This window comes from Rhinolophus hipposideros (genome assembly GCF_964194185.1).
Source record: "Rhinolophus hipposideros genome assembly, chromosome: 16".
NCBI lineage: Eukaryota > Metazoa > Chordata > Mammalia > Chiroptera > Rhinolophidae > Rhinolophus > Rhinolophus hipposideros.
The window spans coordinates 28,469,404-28,493,281 of NC_138062.1; the positions used below are offsets into that span (position 1 = coordinate 28,469,404).

The 23,878-nt window shown below is 35.3% G+C and overlaps 1 protein-coding gene and 1 pseudogene across 11 annotated transcripts in view; both read left to right on the forward strand.

Annotated features, from left to right (window-relative positions):
- RAPGEF2 (Rap guanine nucleotide exchange factor 2) overlaps window positions 1–23,878 on the forward strand; it is a 213,678-nt gene that overhangs the window by 128,607 nt on the left and 61,193 nt on the right. For 3 of the 10 annotated variants that reach the window (XM_081077841.1, XM_081077843.1, XM_081077844.1), the window contains exon 1: window positions 2,212–2,618. The exons of 5 other annotated variants lie outside the window; for them this stretch is intronic. In XM_081077841.1, coding sequence (XP_080933967.1) covers window positions 2,559–2,618 — 60 coding nt within the window. In that variant the 5' untranslated portion in view covers window positions 2,212–2,558. Of the gene's footprint in view, window positions 1–1,638; window positions 1,725–2,211; window positions 2,619–23,878 lie in introns of those variants that run through there. 2 more of the 10 variants (XM_081077842.1, XM_081077836.1) reach the window with 1 other exon arrangement.
- Window positions 13,856–14,358, forward strand: LOC308508954 (oligosaccharyltransferase complex subunit OSTC-like; annotated as a pseudogene). Its single transcript has one exon. The product of its transcript is annotated as an oligosaccharyltransferase complex subunit OSTC-like (transcript).

Consider the following 23,878-nt stretch of genomic DNA (forward strand, 5'->3'; position numbering starts at 1 on the left):
GTAATTCTTGAGAGGTTTGGTTGTGAAACGGGGAAGAAGTTAGGCGGTAGCCATATGAGAGTGGGAAGGTTTCTGGATTTTGTTTCATTTTGAGTTGAGAGAGACCTGAACATATTTAAAAGCCAGAGCGGAGAATCTCCAGTTGTGGGGGAAAGGTTGAATATACGTGGAGAAAAAGGATAACGGATAGTATTAAAAGTCTTTGAAAAGGGTATGTTGTGGATAGGTTGGGGGAAGGATCCAAAATAGTGATGTAGAGGGAATGGTTGCCTATAGATAGGAGGGGAAATATGCAGAAACTAGAATGCATTCAGTGTTAGATAGACAGACAAGAAATACAAATTAGTAAGCACTGACAACTCCAAAATCAATTATTAGACTTGCTGGATTCTATTTTCTGTAATGTATACCACATACAGATTTTTTTCTTTAAATTAAAGTTTATTGGGGCGACAATTGTTAGTAAAGTTATATAGATTTCAGGTGTACAATTCTGTAATACGTTATCTATATCTCACATTGTGTGTTCACCACCGAGTCAGTTCTCTTTCCATCACCATATATTGGACCCCATTTACCTTCTTCTAGAGCCCCAGTCCCGCTTCCCCCCTTACCCTCTGATAACCACTGAACTATTGTCTGTGTCTATGAGTTTTTGTTCTTTCAGTTGTTTGTCTTGTTCTTTTGTTGTTTTTGGTTTATATACCACGTATCAGTGAAATCATATGGTTCTCTACTTTTTCTGTCTGACTTATTTCGCTTAGAATTATAATCTCAAGATCCATCCATGTTTCACAAATGGTCCTATTTCATCTTTTCTTACCACTGAATAGTATTCCCCACATATAGATTTGACTATGAGAAACTGACCAGTGCTTCAGAGTTAAAATGTCCTTGTCAACTATAATGTCTTTCAAATAACCAACCTAGGTGAAATTAAAAGTTTATGGTAGAATAACATATACTCATTAAATTTCACTCTACTTTTGAAAGAAGTTTGATTTTTCTTTTTTCAATGGAGTGGGTTTATTTTGATATTATTTGCAAGGTGCTGTGTGTATGTGTGTGTATGGATGTTTGTGAAAATCACATCTTCTAAATTTATACAAGCCTTGTTGAATGTGCATTTTGTAAATTTTTGATAGATGCTTGTTTCTTATAGCACAATGATATCTGAGGGTGGGGAAGAGGTCACATTCATTCCTTTATTCATTCCTTGGTGAAAAATCATGTTTTAGTTCAAAGCTGTTGAAGTAAGTCCTTGCTCCGTTTTCCCACCCTGTCTTCAGTGATATTATTTGGAGTCAGCAATCAATGGATTCCATCCCTCTGAGACTTGCTTAACCTACAGCTGCTGATATAATACAGGCAAGAGCTTGTTACTTTATCTGAATTGTCCATCGCTACCTTAATGAGTGAAATGGTTAAGTAGAGGAGGGGGTGAGCCTTAAGGAATGTGTGTACCATTTGAGCTGAATATTTCAGTGTATATAGGGAGAGGGAGGGTGAGAGAGAAATCCACTTACATCACTAGAACTGCATTGAGTGTGAGCCTTGCAGGTTAAGAGACAGACTACAGTGTCTTGCTTTCTGCAGGAAGCAGCAATGCCGTTTGTTTCCTAAGAGGAATTTTTTTATTTAGAAAAGGAAGCTTTCTCTCTACCCAGGAAATGGCTTTCCTTGTGCGTTGCTATGCCAACTGCCTGCAGCCATGGTCCTCCAAAGTAAGCACAATAATGTAATTATATTGGTGTATTGCATTCAGACTCATGATTCTCGAGATTGTGTGTGCATGTGCTGTGTCTCGGTTAGTGACTCTTGCTAGCAGTCATGCTTGTGTCGAGTGTGAGGGACAGACATCATTAAATTAAATGTCCATCAGTGTCATGCTGCTAAGATTAATTGTGCAAACTTGGTTAGTGGAGTGGGACAGAGATCACTGGTCACCACTCTGTCAGCATCATTAGCAGCTAGGGAGGAGGTCCCGATTCACACGCTCTGCCCTGATTTTTCTTTCTTTTTCTTTTTTTTCTTGGTTGAAGGGGTTTGTATGTGTGCTTGCAAATGAAACAAGAGTATTAACAATGCTTGGCTGAATGCTAGAGACTGGTTCTCATACCACCCTGACTAATATAATTCTGTATTAAGCCTTTTTGAGGGGAGTCTGTGTGCAGTCAGCCATTTTAGTTTTTTTTTTTTTTTTTTTTTTTTCCTCCTTTTCTTTTGCCTCTTGTTCTTCGGTCTCCGAAATGATCTTGTTCTCTTGGAGGACTGAGAGCTGTCTAAGGTTTCCTCAGTCTTGTCATAGCCTAAGATGGTTAGAGTTTCAATGTTATAAAAATGGAGACGGACACTGTTCGGATTCCTTTTCTGGGCTTACAAGTGTGAGGGTTTTTTTAAGCTTGGCAGTAGTGACACTTTAAGCTGCAGCATGGTTTCCTCCTCCCTCTTTTTTTTTTTTCTTTTTTCTTTTAATTTAATGCTGTAGAGGGTGACTTGACATCCATGAGAGATTGGTACATGATGTGTAAATTCAGTTCAGCATATGTTTCTTCATTATGAAACCACTAGCAATCCCAGCTAACCATGGAGTTATGGGCCAGCAGGAGAAACATTCAGTAAGTATCTCAAATGCTGCTTGTGCTTCGATAGCACGTCATAGAGAACTGCTTTAAAATGGGCATTATTGCTATTGCTCTTCAGGCAAAAGAGGGTTTTTAGAGGATATAATAGTCTGTTTGGAGGAGGGAGGGTAGGTTACAACTGACTTGTTCTTCCAATTTTGTTGTGATTTTTTAAAAAAAATATTTAAACAAAACCGACTGTTTAAAGCAAAATCACAAACATTGAGAAATATTGGATAGCTGATTTTTATAATCAGATATTAAAGCTTGACAATTCATCCTTAACTTAATACTCGAATAATATTTTTTAAATGTCTTTATAGTTGAATTTAATGAGAGAGCATGAGAATGGTTATTGGGAACCGGCATCTATAGTAAGGAATTCACACGGAGGTTTGAAGTGAAGGAGGGAGCTTTGATTATGGATTTGGCAATAAAATAATTGGTGGGACTCATCTGACTGCTTAACATGTATTAATAGGAGATGAAAACACAGAATATTTTTTGAATGCCACAAGTATTACTTCTTTATAATTGATCCCATGAGTCAGCTATGCATTTGTCATGCTGAAATCCCACAGGCAGCTACTGCTGTTTGCGAGAAACACTTTTCTATGGCGAACATTAAGTCTGAGCCTCCTGTTACAGGAATGTGAGTTCTCACAGTGCTACTTTTATATCACCATGTTGGAAGTTTCTGCCATCGCACTAATTGATATGATATGATATGATATGACATGACATGACATGATATATATATATATATGTATATATATATGGTTTTTTTAAAATCCCCAAAATGAAAATACATAAATTTAGGCAGCTTATATAGTGATCTAAGTATTTTTGAAATGTCTGTTTTTACATCCTAGCATCTAGGAGGTATTATGTTAGGGTATAGGAATTATCTTTTATGTATTCTAAAAAGGATGAGATGTTAAACTTCCAAAAATGGAGCTATATCGCCGAGGCTTTGAAAATTTATAGACAGAAGGCCATGAGTTTAGAATGTGAGATACTTAGGTTTATGGCTATAATTTGGTTTTGTTCATCATTGCGAACAAAATTATAAACTAAATCCAAGAGATTTTCTCTGATGAAGTGACTCTGAAGGTATCATTTCACTCTTCCAATGAACCACAGATGTCCTTAAGGCCGTGGCCGTGTTAGAAGCGTGTTCCGATGCTGTGCTTAGAGCCCAGCCCCCTCATAAGGAGATTCTCGTAGAATCTCACTAATTAAATCTCTTCGAATCAGATCCAAAAAAAAGATCAGCCTGATACTTCATTTCACTAATAGGAAAGGTTGTTGCAGAGAAGTTCCACTGTAGTTCTGTTTTATTAATGTTTTATTAACGGGGCTTTGAAGTGAAGCTCCTCTGTAGTCATGATTTTTCCAGGTAAAAGTGAGAGAGCATTAGTTAAACTATACTTGAGGAACCATAGAAGCAAAGTTTAAACCACAGTTTCCTTGTTTACCTTTTTCATGTATCCTTTCTCAAAATGGAGAGAGGAGGGGGTATTTACATTAATAATACCATTTTCATGAAGAAAAGGAATTGTTAAAACTATTTACTAGTGGGGGAAGAAAAAGTATTAGTAGAGTAGTTGGGACAAGGATACTAACTGCTATGTAAACTTGAGTGCCTAGTGTCCTATTTTGTAAGCATATTTGTTTCCCGAGGGGTGCTTTGTATTTTACTGAAATTTAGGGTAATGCTGTGACTAAAGTGATACTAGCCATAAAATAGCTTTGAATCAAGCAATTTCTAGAACACATATGAGTGGTGTTTCCCATGATACTTTTATTGCAACTTGAAGTACTGTAATAGAATTTGCCATCCCAGACCATCATATGTGGCAGAGCTGGCAGCTAATGAAATCAGGATCTTGATATATACTTGTTGATGAGTCCTTTGGTTCTCTAGACTTTGCTGTTTCATGAGCAGATCTTTAAGATTTTAATTATGTGAAAGGAGCTGAATAGGAGAATAATTACTCTGAGTCTCACAGAATAGGTGACTCAGAAAACAGTTGTAGAGCAAAAATCAGTGAGAACGCCCCTCTTTTGACTGATGAGGGTTTATGAGTATAATGTCACAGCTAATTTTAAATGACTAAAATTTAGTAAATTCACAAGTACTTCCATTTTTGCTTCTTCAAAAAGTTTGTGGCTTTTTAAGTGGCTTTGTTTCTTTGTAGAAGAGAGTGAGATGCAAAAAAAGCAAAAATGGGGGCTTTTAAAGCTATAATTGAGCACAAATAGTAAACTCAGTTTTTCTATTTTGTCAGAATCCTTAGAGCTTATGGGATTTTATTTATTCATTTTCTGTGTAGCTCAATGCATAGCTCAATTGCTAGCACATGACCAATGTATAATAAGTACTGTTGAATTTCTCATTTAATTGAATTTTTGGATTCATGAAGTCTCATTTAATTCTTTAGACTAGTAAGTTTTATATATTTTTATCCTATCTTCTCCCCCTCCTCATTCCATCTGGTGAGTTGATAACACTGAGATAAATACCTGGGTGTCACCCAGAATGCGTCCCGAACGGGGCCATGTTCTTACAGTCACCTAGTGCTTTCACCTTGTGATTTTGTGAATGTTGAAAATAAAAACAGGTTATTACCATTTAAAAAATGTATTATAAAACTGCATTTCCCAAAAGACTACTGTGGAACATTAGTTGTACAGGCTATTCATAGATGTTACGTGAAAAAAGGTTTACAGGCTCAGTAACTTGGGGAAAATCTTGGGATAACATTAAAGACGCCATTCCTCTGTTTACCAACTGTTTTGCTTTTTACCCCCCTCTCCTCTTTTTTGCCCGCCTCACGTTATCTAATGGGAATAGTATTCCTGAAGCATGCTTTTGAAAATTCTGCAATAGAGGATGACTTTGAAACTTTTGTAAATTTTTAAAATGAATCACTTGAAATAAATCAACTTGATACTATCAAACTGATAACCTAGTTGTACGTTTTAATAGATATCAGAGCTATATGTAGTGTGCTGTATGTATAATAAATAAAACCTCAGTGATGATTAAAGACTTTAAAACAGTGGTGTATATAATAAAATGCCTTCCTTAAATGTAGGGCATAAATAGCAACAGCTGTCACTTATTGAGCCATTATTGTATAACAGGTAGTATATTGTATGTTCTCTGACTGAATTATTAAAATGACCCTCTAAAAAAAGATGTTTTGTCACCTTTTTAGAGATGATGAAACTGAGGCTTAGCAAGATTAAAACATACTTTTTTCCAAGGACTAGTAAATGGTGGAGCCATTATCATTGGAATCCAGGTTTGTCTGATTTCACAGCCCTTCTTTTACCACAGACCTGTACCACCACCTCTCCTTATGTGGCCAGAGTTCGTCTAAATTAGGTGTGTAGATTGTAGTGTTCTAAGAGCTGATGTTAACTGGTGGAATACATGGCTTGCAAAAAATACTTGCTTTTCTCCCACTACTCTGTTTTTTTCTGATATGTGTGACGTTCTAAGCACCGTGTGACTACAAAAGAGCAGCAATGTCATCATCCAAATTATGTTATCAATCTTTATAAATCTTTATAAATAGTTTTATCAAGCTACTTTTTGACAATGCAGTCTATCCGTTTTGATATTATCTTGAGATTTGAGTTGAGATGATGATCAGGAATAGATGTCATTCAGACCAGTTCTTTCCTCCTCCCGCTTTTCTGTGTTTGGCCCTATCTTGTACCTTCTCATTTTTACTTCTTAACTCTTTAAACATACATTTGATGTCTCAGCTTTCTCTGTTCCCGTTGTTACTTCTGACAGCCTGACCTTGGCCAGTGCAATGCTGTTTGAAGCATGGAGTCGTGCTATTTTGTCTCCCCTGTTTCTGCATCTTGGTGAAGTCAGCGTCTACCATGGAGCCCATCTTCAATTCATGTACACCTCTCTGAAGTTCATGCTGGCCGTGGCTCATTTGTAGCCATAAATATCGATTTTGTCATTTCAATCTCTCATCCAAGAGGGACGTGCTATAACTTAACCATATGTCAAAATTCCTGTTGATTGCAAAGGCCTTCGATAATCTACATTTTCTCCCTTAGGAACATATGTCCCCCCCAACTTTGCTTTTTCAATTTAGGACAAGATGATCTAATTATAAACACTTCAGGCTCATTTCCTTTTCTTATTTTCCAGCTTGCAGTACTCTTTGCTTTTGCTTGTTCCTTGTCTCTTCTTGTTAATCTCTGCTTTCTCTGAATTATGATTTAATGGCACTTAATACATGATGCTCAATTTTATTAATTCTTCTCATTGGTGCTTGTAAGTTGGTTTATCTTTACAATTAAATGAGAAAGCATATTTTGAGGGAATTCCCCCACACACACACATTCCTCGTATCATGTATTAAAGATATGGTTGGAATTCAAAACTATTTGTCAGCTGTTAAGAATACAAACTATACAAGGCATTTCTAGAATGGAAGAATAATATGTGAGGGTCCACGGCAGGACGGTGTAGGACGTGAGGAATCAGAAGGTTATGCGGAAAAATAATGAGATCCTTACTATTGGAATGAATTATGTTAGAGAGAGTAGGTCAATGCAGGTGATGGAGATGAAGGTTATTAGGATACCTGACAAATGAATAATTATAATTTGAGGATCCAGCAAGAGTGTAACCTCCTCTTCTCTCCACCCCCTTACTTTCTCCTCTTTCTATCTTTAACTAGGACAGATTTAAGAAAACTCAGTTTTTAAAAAAATGCTTTTATCTTACTGTGACAATTTGACCTTGGCTGTAAACATTGGGTGTAGTACTTCTTTAATATAATTTGATTGATTCATTTTCCTTAGCGATGTAGAAAATAGCACCAAGATTAATTATAGATGTTGGGCTATTCCTCTTTTGGGTTAAGGCTTTACCTTTTTTTAAATCTGATCTTTATATTGTTTATAATGACAAATACATTTCCTGAGATGAAATAAACATATCTCTTGGGGAGGTTTTCCACCGTGCCAGCTAGCAGAGAGGCCAGAGAGGATGCAATATCCTATTGTTTTATTCAAGGACAAGGTCATCTTGCCTTGGCTTTGGGCCAAGAAGCCCTGGCAAAAAATAATAGATTTTCTTACCCTGTTAGAAGTAAAGAAATATGCTTTAGAAACTTTCTAGTGCATTGTGTACATTATTTATATGTACAAGATTGCGAAAAGCTCTGTCTCAACGTAGGACATATTGAAGAAATATTTTTTAGTCAAAAGAAGAAGTATGCTTCCCATTTTTTAAAATATTATTTAGTAATAATTATGTTAAAATAGAACTATATAAAAATAAAATCAATTTAGATTAGTGGAAAAAGAATGATCAACTTTAAAGAAAGAAGAGTGCTCAAAATACCTCAGTAGAAGCTCAATTATTTCTTCTCCTTTAGCTATTTAACCATAGTAAGAACACTAATCATAGTTTTTCTCTCATTTAAAATATAATATTTTGTATGTTTGAAATACTGACATTTACTTTGCACCAAAATACGTGCTCTGTAAAGTTGGTCATATAGATATAATTATCCCTGAAATATAACCTGAAACAACGTTAAGTTTCTTTAGTCCTTTTGCTTGGTTTTAGTACTGAACACACTCTTAAATATTTTCTTTCTTTTTTTAAAAAATTTTTATTGGGGAATATTGGGGAACAGTGTATTTATCCAGGACCCATCAGCTCCAAGTCATTGTCTTTCAGTCTAGTTGTGGAGGGCGCAGCTCAGCGCCAAGTCCAGTTGCCGGTCCTAATCTTTTTTTGCTGGGAGCAGAGCCCACCCTCCCATGCAGGAATTGAACCGGCAACCTTGTGGTTAAGAGCTTGCGCTCTAACCAACAGAACCATCCGCTGCCGCTCCTGAAGCTCAGCAGCAGCTGGTTGTCTTCAATCTAGTTGTGGAGGGTGATGCATCTCACTGGCCCATATGAGAACTGAACAGGCAACCGTGTTGTTCAGGGCTCTAACCGATTGAGCCATCTGGCTGCCCCTTAAATATTTTTTGTAGGTACTCTGTTTTACAGTCCTTCCAGAGTGATGGTCATTTCTCTTTATTTTTCTGTGCCTAATAATAATCATGTAACAATTATTTTTATTTAAATCCTTAATGAAGTACTTTTTATACATTACTTTATACGCTTAGTTTGCAAAAGGAATAACTTATTACTGTCATGTCTGTAGCACTCTCTTGTAAATTTTTGAAAGCTTTTCCTATTTGGATCAAATAACCATTTTATCATTATCCATATATTGTATTTGTGTTATGATTTATTTATGAGCTTTTAAAAAAAGATTTTAAAAACAGAAGAAAAACGAGTGTCTGGATGTGCGTAGAGATATACTCATGGGGAGAGAGAGAGAGAGAAATTCAAAATGTAAGTTTGTAAATGTGTCCCCAAGGTCTTATTTTCTTCATCATTAAGAAGTAGTCTTTATTTCTGAAGACCTGACACATGCTTGTGATTACTGCCATTTACAGAATCAAGATGCCAGTGCTATTAGGACTGCCTTAGGTGTTATGCAGAATGGACTAAATAGAATAGTGCCTATTTTTTTGGAACATCGATAAGGGGCTTGCACAAATTATAAGAGAACATAAATACACATTTACACTCTAAAGCACATTAAGGAATGATACATGTATAACAGAGCACACTCAAAAAGCAACAGATCCCTTTACTGGTATATAGTGCATTACACAGATGGTCCTCATAAACTCTTGGTCTCTCCTCTGCCTTTCCTGTTGGTATATACTCTGGGTGGTGAATGCACAATGTGATATATAGATGAAGTATTACAGAATTGTACTCCTGAAACCTATCTAATTATGCTAACTATTGTCACCCCAATAAACTTTAATTAGAAAAGAAACATCCTTGCCACATAGAACTAACTAGTCAGTTGTCAACCTCAGCCATTTTCTTATTAATTGAACCTCCAACATAGGCCTTGTATGTTAGTTAGATTGTATTCTCTCTCACATACAAAGGGTGCCAAAAAAATGTATACACAGTTTAAGAAAGGAAAAAATGTGTTGATTGTAATACTCAATACATACCAATAACAAAAGATGAATACAAGTCACATTTGACTTATGCAATTACAAGAGGTGCTCAAAGTGGTTACCATCAGCATCCAGACACTCCTGATTACGGTGAACTACTACTTTAACATTTATAACAGCTCTTAAAATGTGTATGCATTTTTTTTGGCATCCCCAGTATATGTATATATGTACAGACATATACATGTATAGTCTGTATATAATATGTAATGATCTTATTTAATTGCTCAATCTGTGATATATGATATCTGCATAATTTATCAGTCAACACCTAATTTGGGTTTTTTTGTGTACATTAAGTCACTATATAAATATTCCCAATATCCTTCAATTCTCCATTCCTTATCCATACACCAGATTTCCTTTTATGATATATCGCATGTTCATTATAAAGGCTGTTCTTAGAGACATCTTAGACATGGATTAACCTTACATTTGTTGGTTGATAAAGTGACAGTCTGAAAAACACCTTTAAATTATTAAGATACATATTCTTCTTAAGTGAATTCTAGAGAAATACATTATTGGTTTATAATATTGACTTAGCTTGATTATAAAATGAAACATACTTCTCTCTCCCCCCATGTATGCATGTGGTTTGTGCATATTGTGTGTGTTTGTGTAAATATTATTAATCTATAATATTTCTAATGTAGGACAAGCTAGAACTTAACATTCTGCCTAGCTTACTTTATTGGTAAAGGCTGATTTTCAGGAATAAATACCCAATCTTTTGTGATAAATTGTGTTTTATTTTCTTACTGCTCTTTATTAGAGATATTAAAAATACAGATTATAATGGGGGCACCTCATTATGAGTTATTTCCAAAAGGTCAACATTTCACTAATTTTAAGTGCTACTACGTAATTTCACACCTTTCATAATAAAAGAAAACAATGAAACCTGGCTGTAAAAAGAATGTAGAACTGTAATCTTTTGATTGCCTCCATTCTCCGAGAACAAAAGAATGGGTTCAACCAGACATTTTTGCTCTTTGGAGTATTTGAAAGTACTTTTAAAAAAATTTGTTTTCTCAGTAATCAAGAAATGTATTGCGGCGTATAGTTTTTCTGGGTTTTGTGGAACTGAGAAGTTTATAGTACCTTTAATATTAATGAAAAAGAAGATTGCTTAAAGTTGTCAATAAGGATTTAGGATTCTTTACTCACTGGGCCTGTAATGGCTGGGTTGACTGGGGGGAAAGTTGGCAGAAGTTGAGTGATGAGAGCAACTTACACCCCAGAATTCTAATGATTGAGAATATGAAGGATGAAATTAACTTTTTCTTTATGGCTAATTCATCTTACAGTTATTTGTTTCCTATTAAAAGTATACTTTTCTTCACTTTACGTAGCAATTAGAAATATGAATGTGTTTTATAATACATTTATATTATATTAATGTATGAGGCTTCCTAGTTCTTGTTGAAATTAATTCCATTTGCAGAAACAGTAGAATGTCAAAAACAGACTTCTTTAAGGATAACGTTTACCTAAATATAAAAATAATTTAAGACTATTTTATTTAGGAGAGATACTTTTTGAATAGTTAAACTAATTTTCAATGCTTGCTTTGTTTTGAGTTATAGTTATTCAGGTGGCAGTTTGGTCTGTGGCTTGTTGGTGTTACTAGTTTTGTGCACAGTTTATTATTTAAAAATGCTTAATTGTATGTTCATTGAACAAAAAAATAGAAAAACAGATGAAGACAAGGACAGAAAAAGAATCATAATTTTACCACCTCGATAAAACTGTTGGTACATGGCTTTTTACTGTATAAATTTGCTTATATCTTAGTGTAAAATCTGGTAATGATATTTGTTCTAGATTTTGCTCCCCAAAATAAATGTAGATGATACATTTAAGAACACTGGCTTGAGACACATTGTAGCTATTATGAAGCTTCTATCATAAGCTGCTTACTTTATATTAATAAAGTATGCCATATATTATAATATATATTAATATATAACAACATATATAATGTTTTACATTTTTAGACAAAAGTTATTTACTTAAGAGCTTCTTCAGCTAGTGTTGGAATTCCATCCTCAATGTGGGAGAGTAAAAATGAAGCGTGATTTTAGTAATAAAGCTTGCAGTAGTCATACCTTTGTGCTTTTCTTGAAGTTGATGCAAATCTGCGAAGTCACCATTAACGTGGCAAAAGAACAAGAGGTGAACTTTCAAATAGCTTAGCTCAAGAAAATATAAACACCTGTGACAACATTCTTATCCTCTTGCCTTTCTATCATATATCATATATTTTATCACTGAAATCTTTTAATTATGTTCCTTTTAGTTCGGCTTATTCCCAGATTTCTTTACCCTTCATCATCCTATTTTCTTATTGCCCCCCTGAAAAAAATTAACAACCTGATAGAAATAAGATTTAAAGAATGTCTGTTGATGAACAAGCATCACAAAAACTGACACAGTAATGATATTAAATGAAAAAGTTCAGTTTGCATTAGAAAAAGAGATATGGATAACTCAAATGTCTCAGTTTTTTTTCTCAGAGCAAGCCTACTTAAGTTGTATTTTAGAATAGAAGAGACTATAGACTGTCGTTCTTATTTAATAAAAGTGGATTCATAAGGGGGCAGGTGAGGGGATTAGAAAACAGTCGGTAACCACAAGATAGCCACGGGGTTTTGAAAATTAATTTGGGGAACGTAATCAATAATGTTGTAAAGATTTTGTAGGGTATTCGATGGACACTCGTCCCATTTGGGAGACCACCTCAGGGATGATGTAGATTCCTGATCACTGCACTGTACACCTGAAGCTGAATAATAATGAATGCCAACTATAATTTTACATATATATGTATGTATATATATATATATATATATGTATGCATATACTACAAGAAGCGGAGTACAGCATTAGGAATAGAGACAGTGGAAATGTAATGGTTCTGTGCGATGTCAGAGGGATAGTGGATGGGGGGAGAGGGAGTTCACACAGTGTGAGGGATATAAATGATAAACATCTAAGTATTACTTTGTCTTGTGCACCTGAAACTAATAAAAAAATTTTAAAAAAGTGGATTCAGTGTTAACTGAATAAAATATGAAAATAAATTGAGTACTTATTAAATTTGTGGCTAGTTAGAAAAGAAGTGAATCTATATTGATATTGAAAGCATACTGATTAAAAGTACATTTTTACATAAGAACACTATTGACGAATGCAGCAGTGTTCTCAAATCATTGTAAAAAAAGAACCATACATGGGGATTAAAAAAATACAAAACGTTATTTACGTAACTGTTGTGTTTTTTCATCTGAGAAGTTACATTTTATTTTGTTTTGAAATTTTGTGTTCTGCTTGTTTGCCTTCTGAGAAGAGAAAATTAATAATGAAACACTATATCCTGAATGTTTTCTTGTGGGTTTTATTCAGATTTCTATAAAAGAGATTTTAAAATATGGTTTGAAAATATTGCATCTGGTTGGAGTAGCATATATCTACATGCTAGGTGAACAGTATGGAAAAAAAATACATTGGTATACATAGGCAGGAATGTCATTTGTAGTTTGAGTAGTTCACAAAGAAGGAAATAAGATTTGAACTGTGCCACAAATAAGGGTAAGAGATAAGTAAGATGTGAAGAAAAAAGGAAATGGGAGCAAGTTTCACAGAACAGAATGAGCTAAAGCATTGAATCAAAAGTGTTCATGTAAATCAAGGAATCATGAGTAGATCAGCTGGGGAGAGGTGGAGAGGCAGCTGGAGGAATGCAGGTTGATGAGAGAGAAGCCTTTGAATGTCAGGTCAAAGAGTTTTGGCCTAATGCTGTGGATTTGTATAATAATTAGGAAGTTATTAATGGTAGACTATAGTGAAAAAGAAGTGTGATTGGCCAGGTTACTACTGTGGGATTATAATGTTCATGAGTTAGATTTCTGAAGTACAGGCTCCATTTTAGGTCTTCATTGAGGGTGGCTAAAAGTCACACCATCTCTATTGATCTGGACATAGCTGACTGAATCACTTCTCACTGCTAAGTTTATTATGTGAGCAGGTAGGAAGGATCAAGAATTCTCTGGGGTTATTTTCCTTAACATTTTGATTGTATGGATTTTAATGAAAATGTCAGTGCGGCTTCAGGCTGAGGGCTGCCCTGACACCACCAACATGGAGACTTTGTACCAAGTCCCATTCTTGGTATTTGACTGCTCCAACCTCATGCTGAAGAAGCCACCCTGGGTGCACACGCCCTCGGCTGTGATGGTGTATGCTCTCCTGGTGGTGTCTTACTTCCTCATCACCGGAGGAATAATTTATGATGTCATTGGTGAACCTCTAAGTGTTGGTGCTATGACTGATGAACATGGGCTTCCTTTGCCTACAGAGTAAATGGACAGTATATTATGGAAGGACTCGCATCCAGCTTCCTGTTTACAATGGGAGGTTCAGGTTTCATAATCCTAGACCGATTCCATGCACCAAGCATTCCAAAACTCAATCAATTTCTTCTTCTATTCATTGGATTCATCTGTGTGCTATTAAATTTTTTCATGGCTAGAGTATTCATGAGAGTGAAACTGTTGGGCTGGCTCTCTGATGGGTTAGACTGCCTTTTGAGAAGAAATCCATGGATGCTGGATTTGTTCCTGTTGGCTGTACCAACCCTCTGATATGAAATACGGAATACAATGAAAAGCAGCAGAAATAAGCATCGAGTAGAAAACATGGGAAACATATTCAAGCTCAGCTAGAATATCTTCTTGGTATCAAAGAGACAAGTTTATCACAGTATGTTTTCCTGCTGACCTACACGGACGTACCATTGATGATAAGGGGCATTTTCTTCTCCATTTTTCATTTCTTAAAGAAAATATACTCCATTTCTACAACAATAATATCAAATAGAATGATTCGTGGTTTTACAACCCCCTGAACGTTTTGGGGAGATGACATTTCAGACTTTCAGAAATGAATGTAAAATCAGGAAGCAAGACCCCATCAGCTGAGAACTCTGGACAACTGATCAGCTTTACCTACAGTGCTCTACCCTCAACAGTGTGTGATGGTATTGTTTCTTGAACAATAAGGTGTAAGGAGCAAAAATAAATAATTTTCTAATTTAAAATATACCATGTTTTCACTGAATCTAAGACACGATTGATTGATTCATCTTACTTTAAATGATCCCGTATTTTCTGTTTTCATTGATTGTAAGATGGATCCTAATTTCAAAAATGTTAAAATAAAAAAGAAATTGTGGATCTTAGAAGCAATGAAATGTCGTATTAGCCACATTAGTGTAATTGTGTGTTTAATACAACAACATTTGTATATTACAATAATAGTAGTGTGCAAATAGTTATGGAAGTAGATACACTATTAATCTTGCCAGTTTTCCTTAGCACAGAATCACTTGTTTGAGGAAAATGTGTTTTGTATTTGATCTTGGTTATTTGAATGTGAATGAGACTGTACCTCTGTCTTAGAGTTGCTCACAGAACAGTAGCAGGAGAGAGACATGCTCACAGGTACACTAAGTGTTACATGTGGGCCTAATAGAGGAATGTTCAAAGGGCAGGTGGGGCCCACCAGATGGATATGGGTGACATAGAAAATAAGGGCATTTCAGAGATGGATTTGGGAGGTTTTAAACAACATATCGAAGTCATCCTGAAGAACTAGAAGACAGGGTTTGAAAATGCCCGGGGTTGAATAGGGTTGAAGATGTCCTGCTCCCATATTGGTTTCAATACTGTACTGCTGTAATTTATGTGATGCTATTTTCCTACCCCCAAAGGAACTGCAAACTGAAACACATTGAAATAACTACCTAGGTATCCACAGAAACTCTTAGAACTTAAAAGTGTGGGGAGGGCGGTGGAGGAGGGGGGTAGAGCTCACTAGGAAACTACTCCTAGTAACCTATCTGTAAAAATAAGCCGATTTAGACAGCTGTCAACCCTAGACTCTGCCACGGCAATTCCTGTGCCAATGTTTCTCTTTCCAAATAAACTAACTTCTAAAAAAAAAAAAAAAGATAATAATAATAACCTGATTTAAGGAAATAGTTTATACATGTGATAATAAAAACTAATCTGACCAGGTGTAACCTTTTTGAAGAAAGTTACTTAAATAGAAGGGATTAGTAAAAGTGATAGCCTAGTGGTCAGAGCATGGAGGGCTCCAGAACAGGAACTTGGATTTGTACACTGCCTTCCTATGTTGTAGGCACTGTTCTAAACTCTTTTCAGATATTATCTCATTTAATTCTCACAATATAAATATGTTGTCCTCTTTTTATACATAAAGAAATCAAGACAGAGAGAAGTAAAGTAACTTTCCCAAAGTCACACAACTAATACATGGTAGAGCCAGGGGCAGTCTTTTTGTGTACATGCAAACACACACACATGCACACATGCACATCTGTTTTTGCTCCTAGTACATCTGTTTTTGCTCCTAGTACATTGTTGCAAGAATGGACAAATTCCTTGTTTTCTATGTGTCCCGTGGATTGTAATTCTCATCAGAAAGACTGAGAACAGGTCATTCCTCCTCCTACATTCAGAAGTGATTTTCTTTAGTATAAGTTTCAAAGGGATTTCATATGTGTGATATAGCAACTGCCATCTCTATCCTAAAATGTAGAGCATCTTTACCTTGATCTTGAATGAAATAAAAATAATATATTTTATTGCCTTTTAAGCTCAACCAGAATTGCAAGAATACAATTTTGTATTGCATAATTACTCCCTAGACAGTGGCCGGTTAGCTCAGTTGGTTGGTTAGAGTGCAGTGCTCTTAACAACAAGCTTGCAGGTTCGATACCCACATGGGCCACTGTGAGCTGCACCCTTCACCACTGGATCCAAACAACTACTTGACTTGGAGCTGATAGGTCTTGGCAAAACACACTTAAATAAAAGTGTTTTTTAAAAAAAAAATAGTCTTTAATCCTTTGCATGAAAGTTTTCTCTTGTTAACCTTTTATGGGAAAGTTGCTGTGTTTATCTGAGCTTTCCCATCTGTGTGGTTCTCCAGAGGTCTTTCACGTTACCCTGTTTTTAGACTTGACTATAGAAAAGAATCTTGTTTTTGACTTATTGTTTGGGTGCTATGATTGCTCTCTTAATTTGTTTCCAGTCAGATAACTAATTTAGAAGGAGTTAATTTTAGCATATAGCCAGATGAAAGAGTTTTCTCAGCCCAGCAGACTTAGCAACGTTGTCTTAGCCATTTAAATACAGCAAAATGAATAATAATTAGGCCCATCTTACTTACAGTGTCTTTAACTTTCATTGTTATAATACATATTCTTGGGACTGTGGAATATAATTATACCTTTTAGAAAGCTGTGTTAAAATATACTTTAACCTGAACACAACAGAGTGACCTGAAATTCAGTGATTATGGTCCCCTTTGCATTAAGAACAAGCTTTTCTTGGCAGTGCTAACGGCCCTAGGTTCTGTCTCTGTTCTCTGGAAGGAGGATGATTGGCAAGGCCTTGTAGTAGAGAGGATTAGAGAACATCCGTCAAGGCATGTGTATCAAGTACTGGCTTTGTTAGCCGTGGGAGTATACATTACTTCTTTTCTCTATTTTGTTTCCTCCTTTAAGTGTTAGCCACAGATGCTGTGGTAAAAGATATTGCTTTCCATTGGTTGTAATCAAGTTCATGAGTGGCTTTGAAGTGTTACCCTGAGCCTGAGAGCAAACGGAATGCGTACTGAAATGTCATGGTGTAGCAAAACTCACTTATTAACAGTGCTCATTGCATATCGTCTTCAGGCGTGCTAATAGGGCTACTTAAAGCAAAATCTTCTTTATTTCATCTGTGAACCTTTCCCCACAGTAATAAAAGGAACTATTCCAACTAGGTTTTTTGTAGAGTAAACCATGAAACACTTCATGTACAAAGACCTTGCTTTGAATCCTCGTTCTGATGTTGACTAGCTGTGCAACTGTTAGGCGAGTCATTTAACTTCTTGACGTTTCTGTTTTTTCACTTCAAGATGGAGATTATGATTACAATATTGATCTCCCTCACAACATTCTTTTGATCATTATTAGTGATTACAGTAATAGTTACAATTATTTTAAGTGCTATCAGTCTGTCTATCTGCCATGTTTCCCTGAAAATAAGCCCTAGCCGGACAATCAGTCTCATCTTTTGGAGCAAAAATTAATATAAGACCTGGTCTTATTTTAATATAAGACTGGGTATAACATAATATAATACAATACAATACAATACTGGGTATAATATAATACCGGATCTTATGTTAATTTTTGCTCCAAAAGATGCATGAGAGCTGATGGTCTGGCTAGGTCTTATTTTTGGGGATACGCGGTATCTATCATCTATCATCTACCTATCTATCATCTATCTATTATCTATCTTTCTATCATCTATCTTTTTATGTATCACCTATCTATCTCTCTATCTCTATCTATCATCTATCTATCTATCTATCTATCTATCTATCTATCTATCTATCTATCGATCTAATTTTCTTTAATCATCAAAGCAGCACTAAGAGTGAAGTGAGATTCTCCCAGCTTTACAGATTAAAAACTTAAGGTTTAAATAAGGAAAATATAAAAAGAGTTAATGTTTTCAGAATCTTTTTGCAAGCTCTAAAGCCTATGAGAATGTCAGTCATCAATGTTAGATTATAGTGCTCTAGAGTCTCTATGTGCGGATTGGAATCCTAGATCTTCTTTCTAGCCATGTGACATTAAGCATATTACTTAAATATTCATTTTTCCTAGTCTATACACTGCTGTACACAATGCATGCTTCATAGGTTGTTCGTAAGGATTACATACGTGACACATTGCCTGGTACACTGTGGCATCCATGATTTCGGTTTCCACTTTTCCAGCTAGAAAAACTTCTCTTTTCTTGGTTTTTAAATAGACTATTGACAATGGCTCAGAGATTTATTTTTCTGTACCTAATTTTGAGTTCATAGAACATGATTCTCTGTTGGACATCTTAGGTCAATTATGATTTTCTTTAAGATCCTTCATTAAGAACTTTTTACAAATTGGTACTGGTTTCCAAAATAGCTCATAAAAAATCATTTTGCTATGAGAAATCCTGTTAAATTTTCCCTAAGTAATTTAAAAATTTCCCCCAATTATTAAGTGATTTTATGCAAGTAGAGCTGCTTAGTAAGACCTGTCTTTGTAGTCATTTCGTGTGTGTGTGTGTGTGTGTGTGTGTGTGTGTGTCTGTGTGTTTGCAAGGAGGTATTTTTAGATAGTTTAGCTGAACAGCAATCTGACGTCTTTAGAGGAGACATCAGTTCATTATGTGGATACAAATTCTATGCTTTCAGCTTTTATACACCAAGTCTTAATTTAAATCTGTTCTTCTTGCCTTTTCTAACGAAAGAGACTATCATGGTATGTATTCTATTTTTTCCTAAGGCTGGCCTTTCTGGTTAACCTTTGCTTTGAGAAATGATCAAGGTAGAATGCCTTTATTTGCTCACAACTTTAAATATAGATTATAGAAGCATGGAATTTTGGGTCATATTTAAATATGCCATTATGCATTATGCTACACAGTGTTTTTCTATTGCAGTGTGATTCAGGGGATTTAAAATAGTCATGGGGTTCATAAATGCTGCTTTCTTTTAGGTAGAACAATTTAAAGGCCAGGATGTAGGAGCTCTATAGCTTTTAACTGTACATATTGCTTTATCGGTCAAAAAATGCCTTTTGCTTTGTGAAAGGTAATGTAATGCTGAGCGTGTAAGAGGGACATGGTTACTTGCTTTCCTGTTGCTTGAAACACGGTGCTGTATACTAAGTTACAATAATATTTTCATTTATCTGGTTTTTTTTTACCTCTTAAAAATCTGGGGAAAGAAGCTCTTACAGCTTAAGCAAATTAATGTTAGTTGTTTGTGACACTTGTTCTCACAAAAGGGTGCCTTTGGTTAATAATAAACAGACCATATATGTGTTGTTCTAATTTCACTAGAGCTCATTTTGGGAAACTATATAGAAGTTCAAATGATTTTAAAATTTAATTTCAAACATTTGTTCTTTATTCATTTTCTAGAATTCAAAATATCTACTTCATATCAAAATGTCAAAGTTTGAGTGAAAACTTTTGTTATTCATTCACATGTGTTATAATATCTGCATGGGTGCAGCATCCAGGATTTAAAGCTTGGTTTTTAATTTTTAATTCAGTTATTTGATAATATGTGAACCAGTGGGATTTTAGTCATATTTTAATTATTGCAGTGGAAATCCTCATATGTTACCTTATTTTGTAAACATAGGACATTATCATAGAGAGATGAGTTACTTAACCTAAAGAAGAGTCAGATTAATGATAGGCATCTCTCTGAAGATACGGAGATCTTTCATTCTTCGAAAAAAAAAGCAATCAGTAGTGTGTGTGTGTGTGTGTGTGTGTGTGTGTGTGTGTGTAAGGGTGAGACAAAACATTTTGTAGCGTGAAAAACAAAGAAGAAATCCTAAAGGTTTGTTTAAAAAAAACCCTTTCTTGTTCTTAAAAATTAGCGGTGTTATGTAACCATTTAAGAATTTAGCTAAAGCCTGATATTAAGTGACTCAGATTCCTAGCTTCTTAATGATGCTTCTTTACAGTGAAATTCAAGCAGTTGCCAGATTCTTAAGCCATGAATTCATTCTCTCCCTGCAAAATTTGCATGCAATAAAAATTGAGAATCTGTGCCAAAAGAGGTGTTAGCACTGAAATTCTTATATGCTAAGTGTAACATATTTTATGTTAGGCTGTTCCTCAGTGAAATCATCTATAGTTCTTTTGAAGAAAAGTGACCAACTTCAGGCTGAAGTTTCTTTACCAAAAAGTGGCATAAGTGCTCCTCAGTCTGGCTTTCTTAGCGGCTCCTTACCTCCTATAGTGCCTCCACCTGAATAGACATTGTTCTTTCACAATTGTTTTCCCCAAATCAACTGAGAAAGACACTTACCTTCTTCTAACACAGTGATGTACTAATCATATCAACTAACTAAACATGCTGCCACATAGGCCAAGTGTTTTCTTGTCTCACCACTGACTTAAAGGGAGACATATACAAGCTTCTTCTTGCACACATAACACAGAGGAACCCTTCAGGAATTGTGAAATTGAACACTTCAAGAATTTTTCCAAAGGTACCTGGTAATTCTAACCACCTCTGGGAGAATACAGTTGGAAATGTTAAGGATGTAGTTAATCTTTGCTTCCCATCTCTCTCTCTCTCTCTCTCTCTCTCTCTCTCTCTCTCTCTCTCTCTCTCTCTCTCTCACACACACACACACACACACACACACACACACAGCCAATCATTTGCACTGAAATAAGTGAAGCAGTGTCCTCATAGGGATATGTAGTGCTGGCTTCTCAGGTGTTTATTTGAATTGACATCCCCTTTCCTGATTTAAAGCTAATTACATCTGGTTTTTTGGTTCCATTCACTTCAAAATATCTCATAGATTAGAACCATCATTAACTGAGATATATGGAATATATAAATCTTGGCAATTATGTAATTTATCACCTTTCCCCTTCTTTTACTTTGTAAATCCATTATTCACTTTGGAATTAAAGATGTCTTAATTTATTGTCTCTGCATTGACCAGAGATTATTTTCTACCTCCAATACTTTTTATTTTTTATTCTCCAGTTTTCCATAATTGGAATATATCTCTTATTCCCTAATTTTCCACAGTTGGGAGAATACATTAGAACAAGGCCTTGTTCAGTCATATATGAAGATATGCCATAAATAGTTTAATATGAAGATATTTAGTTTGTCAGCACCAGAGAATAACAGATGTCAGACTATGACTTTCAAGGAAAGAAGACACACAGAAGAAATCAGAGGTTATGTCTGATTTTCTTGATGTGTTTTGTTATTGGTGTCTTGGTTACTATTTAGTTTTTCTTGAGTCTAGTCTTTAAGTAACTTCTATGAATTAAGATGTATGTGTACAAGGAAGGAGAATTTTATCTCAGGATTGTAAAAGGGAGGAGATTTTATCTCAGGTGGTTTCTTAATCCTATAAAATTGAAAGCGTTGAAGAACAGGCTTTATTTACCAAAGACACATTAAGTCAAATGACAACTATCTAGCCAAGTTCATATCTTACCTGAACTGTTGTTAGATTTATATGTTTGGAGGAGGCACTGCCTACTTCTCACATTCTTTAAGAGTCTATGAGCAAAATTCTAGATGTTTAAGCAACTTTATTTTAAACTTTACTGTAAAATATAAATGAATTCCTATTTTACATTTCTGTGGGCCTAGGTTGTTTATTTTTTCTTTCTTTCTTGTATGTACCTAACATTTTTAAGGGCTTAGCTTAAAAAGGAGAGAAAACTTGAGACCTTGTGTCTCTTGTTATCCCATCCGTTTATTGATTACAAGAATCCCTACACCATCACAGTATGGTTAAAAATATCCTCTTCCTTATAATTATTTTGATCATCATTTGTTATTATCTTTGTTCATATTAACATGTAAGCACTTAATGAGCAGGTGAAAAGTTTTACAAAGTTTGCCCCTCACACCAAACATTCATTGGTTAATTATAATAAAATTCAAGACTGTATATTTAACTGCCCACTAAATATCTTGATGTGGGTGTTGTCACCTCAGATTTGACATGGCCAACATATAACTCCTGAATGTTCTCCCAACCACCAAAAACATAAACCTGACCAACCATCCAGCTTGGCAGGCAACAAACTCTTATGATTCTCCTATTTTCCTTGTCTCACCATCATTGGCATTACCATCTATTTCAATCTTGAAGCCCAAAACCTACAAGTCCTCTTCAAGTTGCCCAAAATACCGTATTCTTCAGAAAGTCTTATTTGTTCTACGCTACTCATCATGAATTCATGCTCTTCTCCCATCTCCGTTGTAATTACCCTTGCCCAGCCTGCCATCATCTACTCACTTGGACTGTTCCAGTTGATTCCTAGAGTTCCCTTTATCTCCATTCGTGCCCTTCTCTACAACATTCTTCACACAGCAGCCTGACTTGTCTTACAAAATGTGACTAGGACCTTGTCATTTCTGTACTTTTACAACTCTTCCGTAACTCTCTCTATTCCACTCTCTATTGCCTGTGAAATAAAATCTACACTCCCCACAAAGCCCGTGGAATAAAATCTACACTCCTCACAAAGCTATGCGTGAACTAGCTCAGGCCTGTTCTTCTTACCTCACTTACTACTCTTCTTTTAATCCACTCCACCTCAGCTGCCTTTTGTTCATGTAACAAACTAAGCTACGGAGTCTTTCTTCTAGTTGTTTCTTTTGCTGGCATTCAGTCTCCTGTGATCTTAATCTGGCTCCTTGACTCTCAGATCTCAGGTACAGGAAGGTCTCCTGGCTAGCCAGTACAAAGTAGCCACTCAGACATTTCAGTTGCACCAGATTATTTTAATTATCTGCCAAGCATTTATTATTGTTTTTGTTTTTGTTCATGCTTTTACTGCCGATTTATTATGTCTCCCCCACACTGAAACGTAAGCCTCACTGGAGTAGGGTCCTCATTTGTTAGATTCAGCACTCTACCTGGAATGTCTAGGGTATATTAAACATGGCAAAGCCATTTAATAAGTATTTATTGAACGGATGAGAGATGAAGCAATAGAAAGTTTAAAAAATAAAGACGTAGGCTAACATCATTAAGTTCCAATGAAATCCAAGTTTCCTTTTTAATATTTTTGTTTTTTCAGAGTACTTGTTTTAAATAGTAATGCTACGATTTACACTGCAGAAAGTTTGGAAACTATTCAAATTAAGTTTTTTCTATTACATAAGATAAAATCTGGATTTTAGTTTTAGCAGTACCATAGCTAGTTCACCTTTCTAGACATATGTGTAAGTTCCCACAACTGCGAAATGAGGAGATTATGCTAAATGAATTCCTAAAAATCCTTGTAGGTTCTCATTGTACTTTTATGTTAAAACTTGCATTTGCATATGCTTTCTATTACTAGCTTTCTTGAACATTTGTCTTCCATTCTCACCATTATTATCTATGAGGTGGGTAGGATGGACCTTGTTATGCTATTCTACACTGGTGAGGAAATTGAGCTACAAGATATTCAAATGATTTTCTTGAGCACACAACTTGGACCTAGCCATGTACTCTTTCTATAATTTCATCTTATAGTCTGTAAC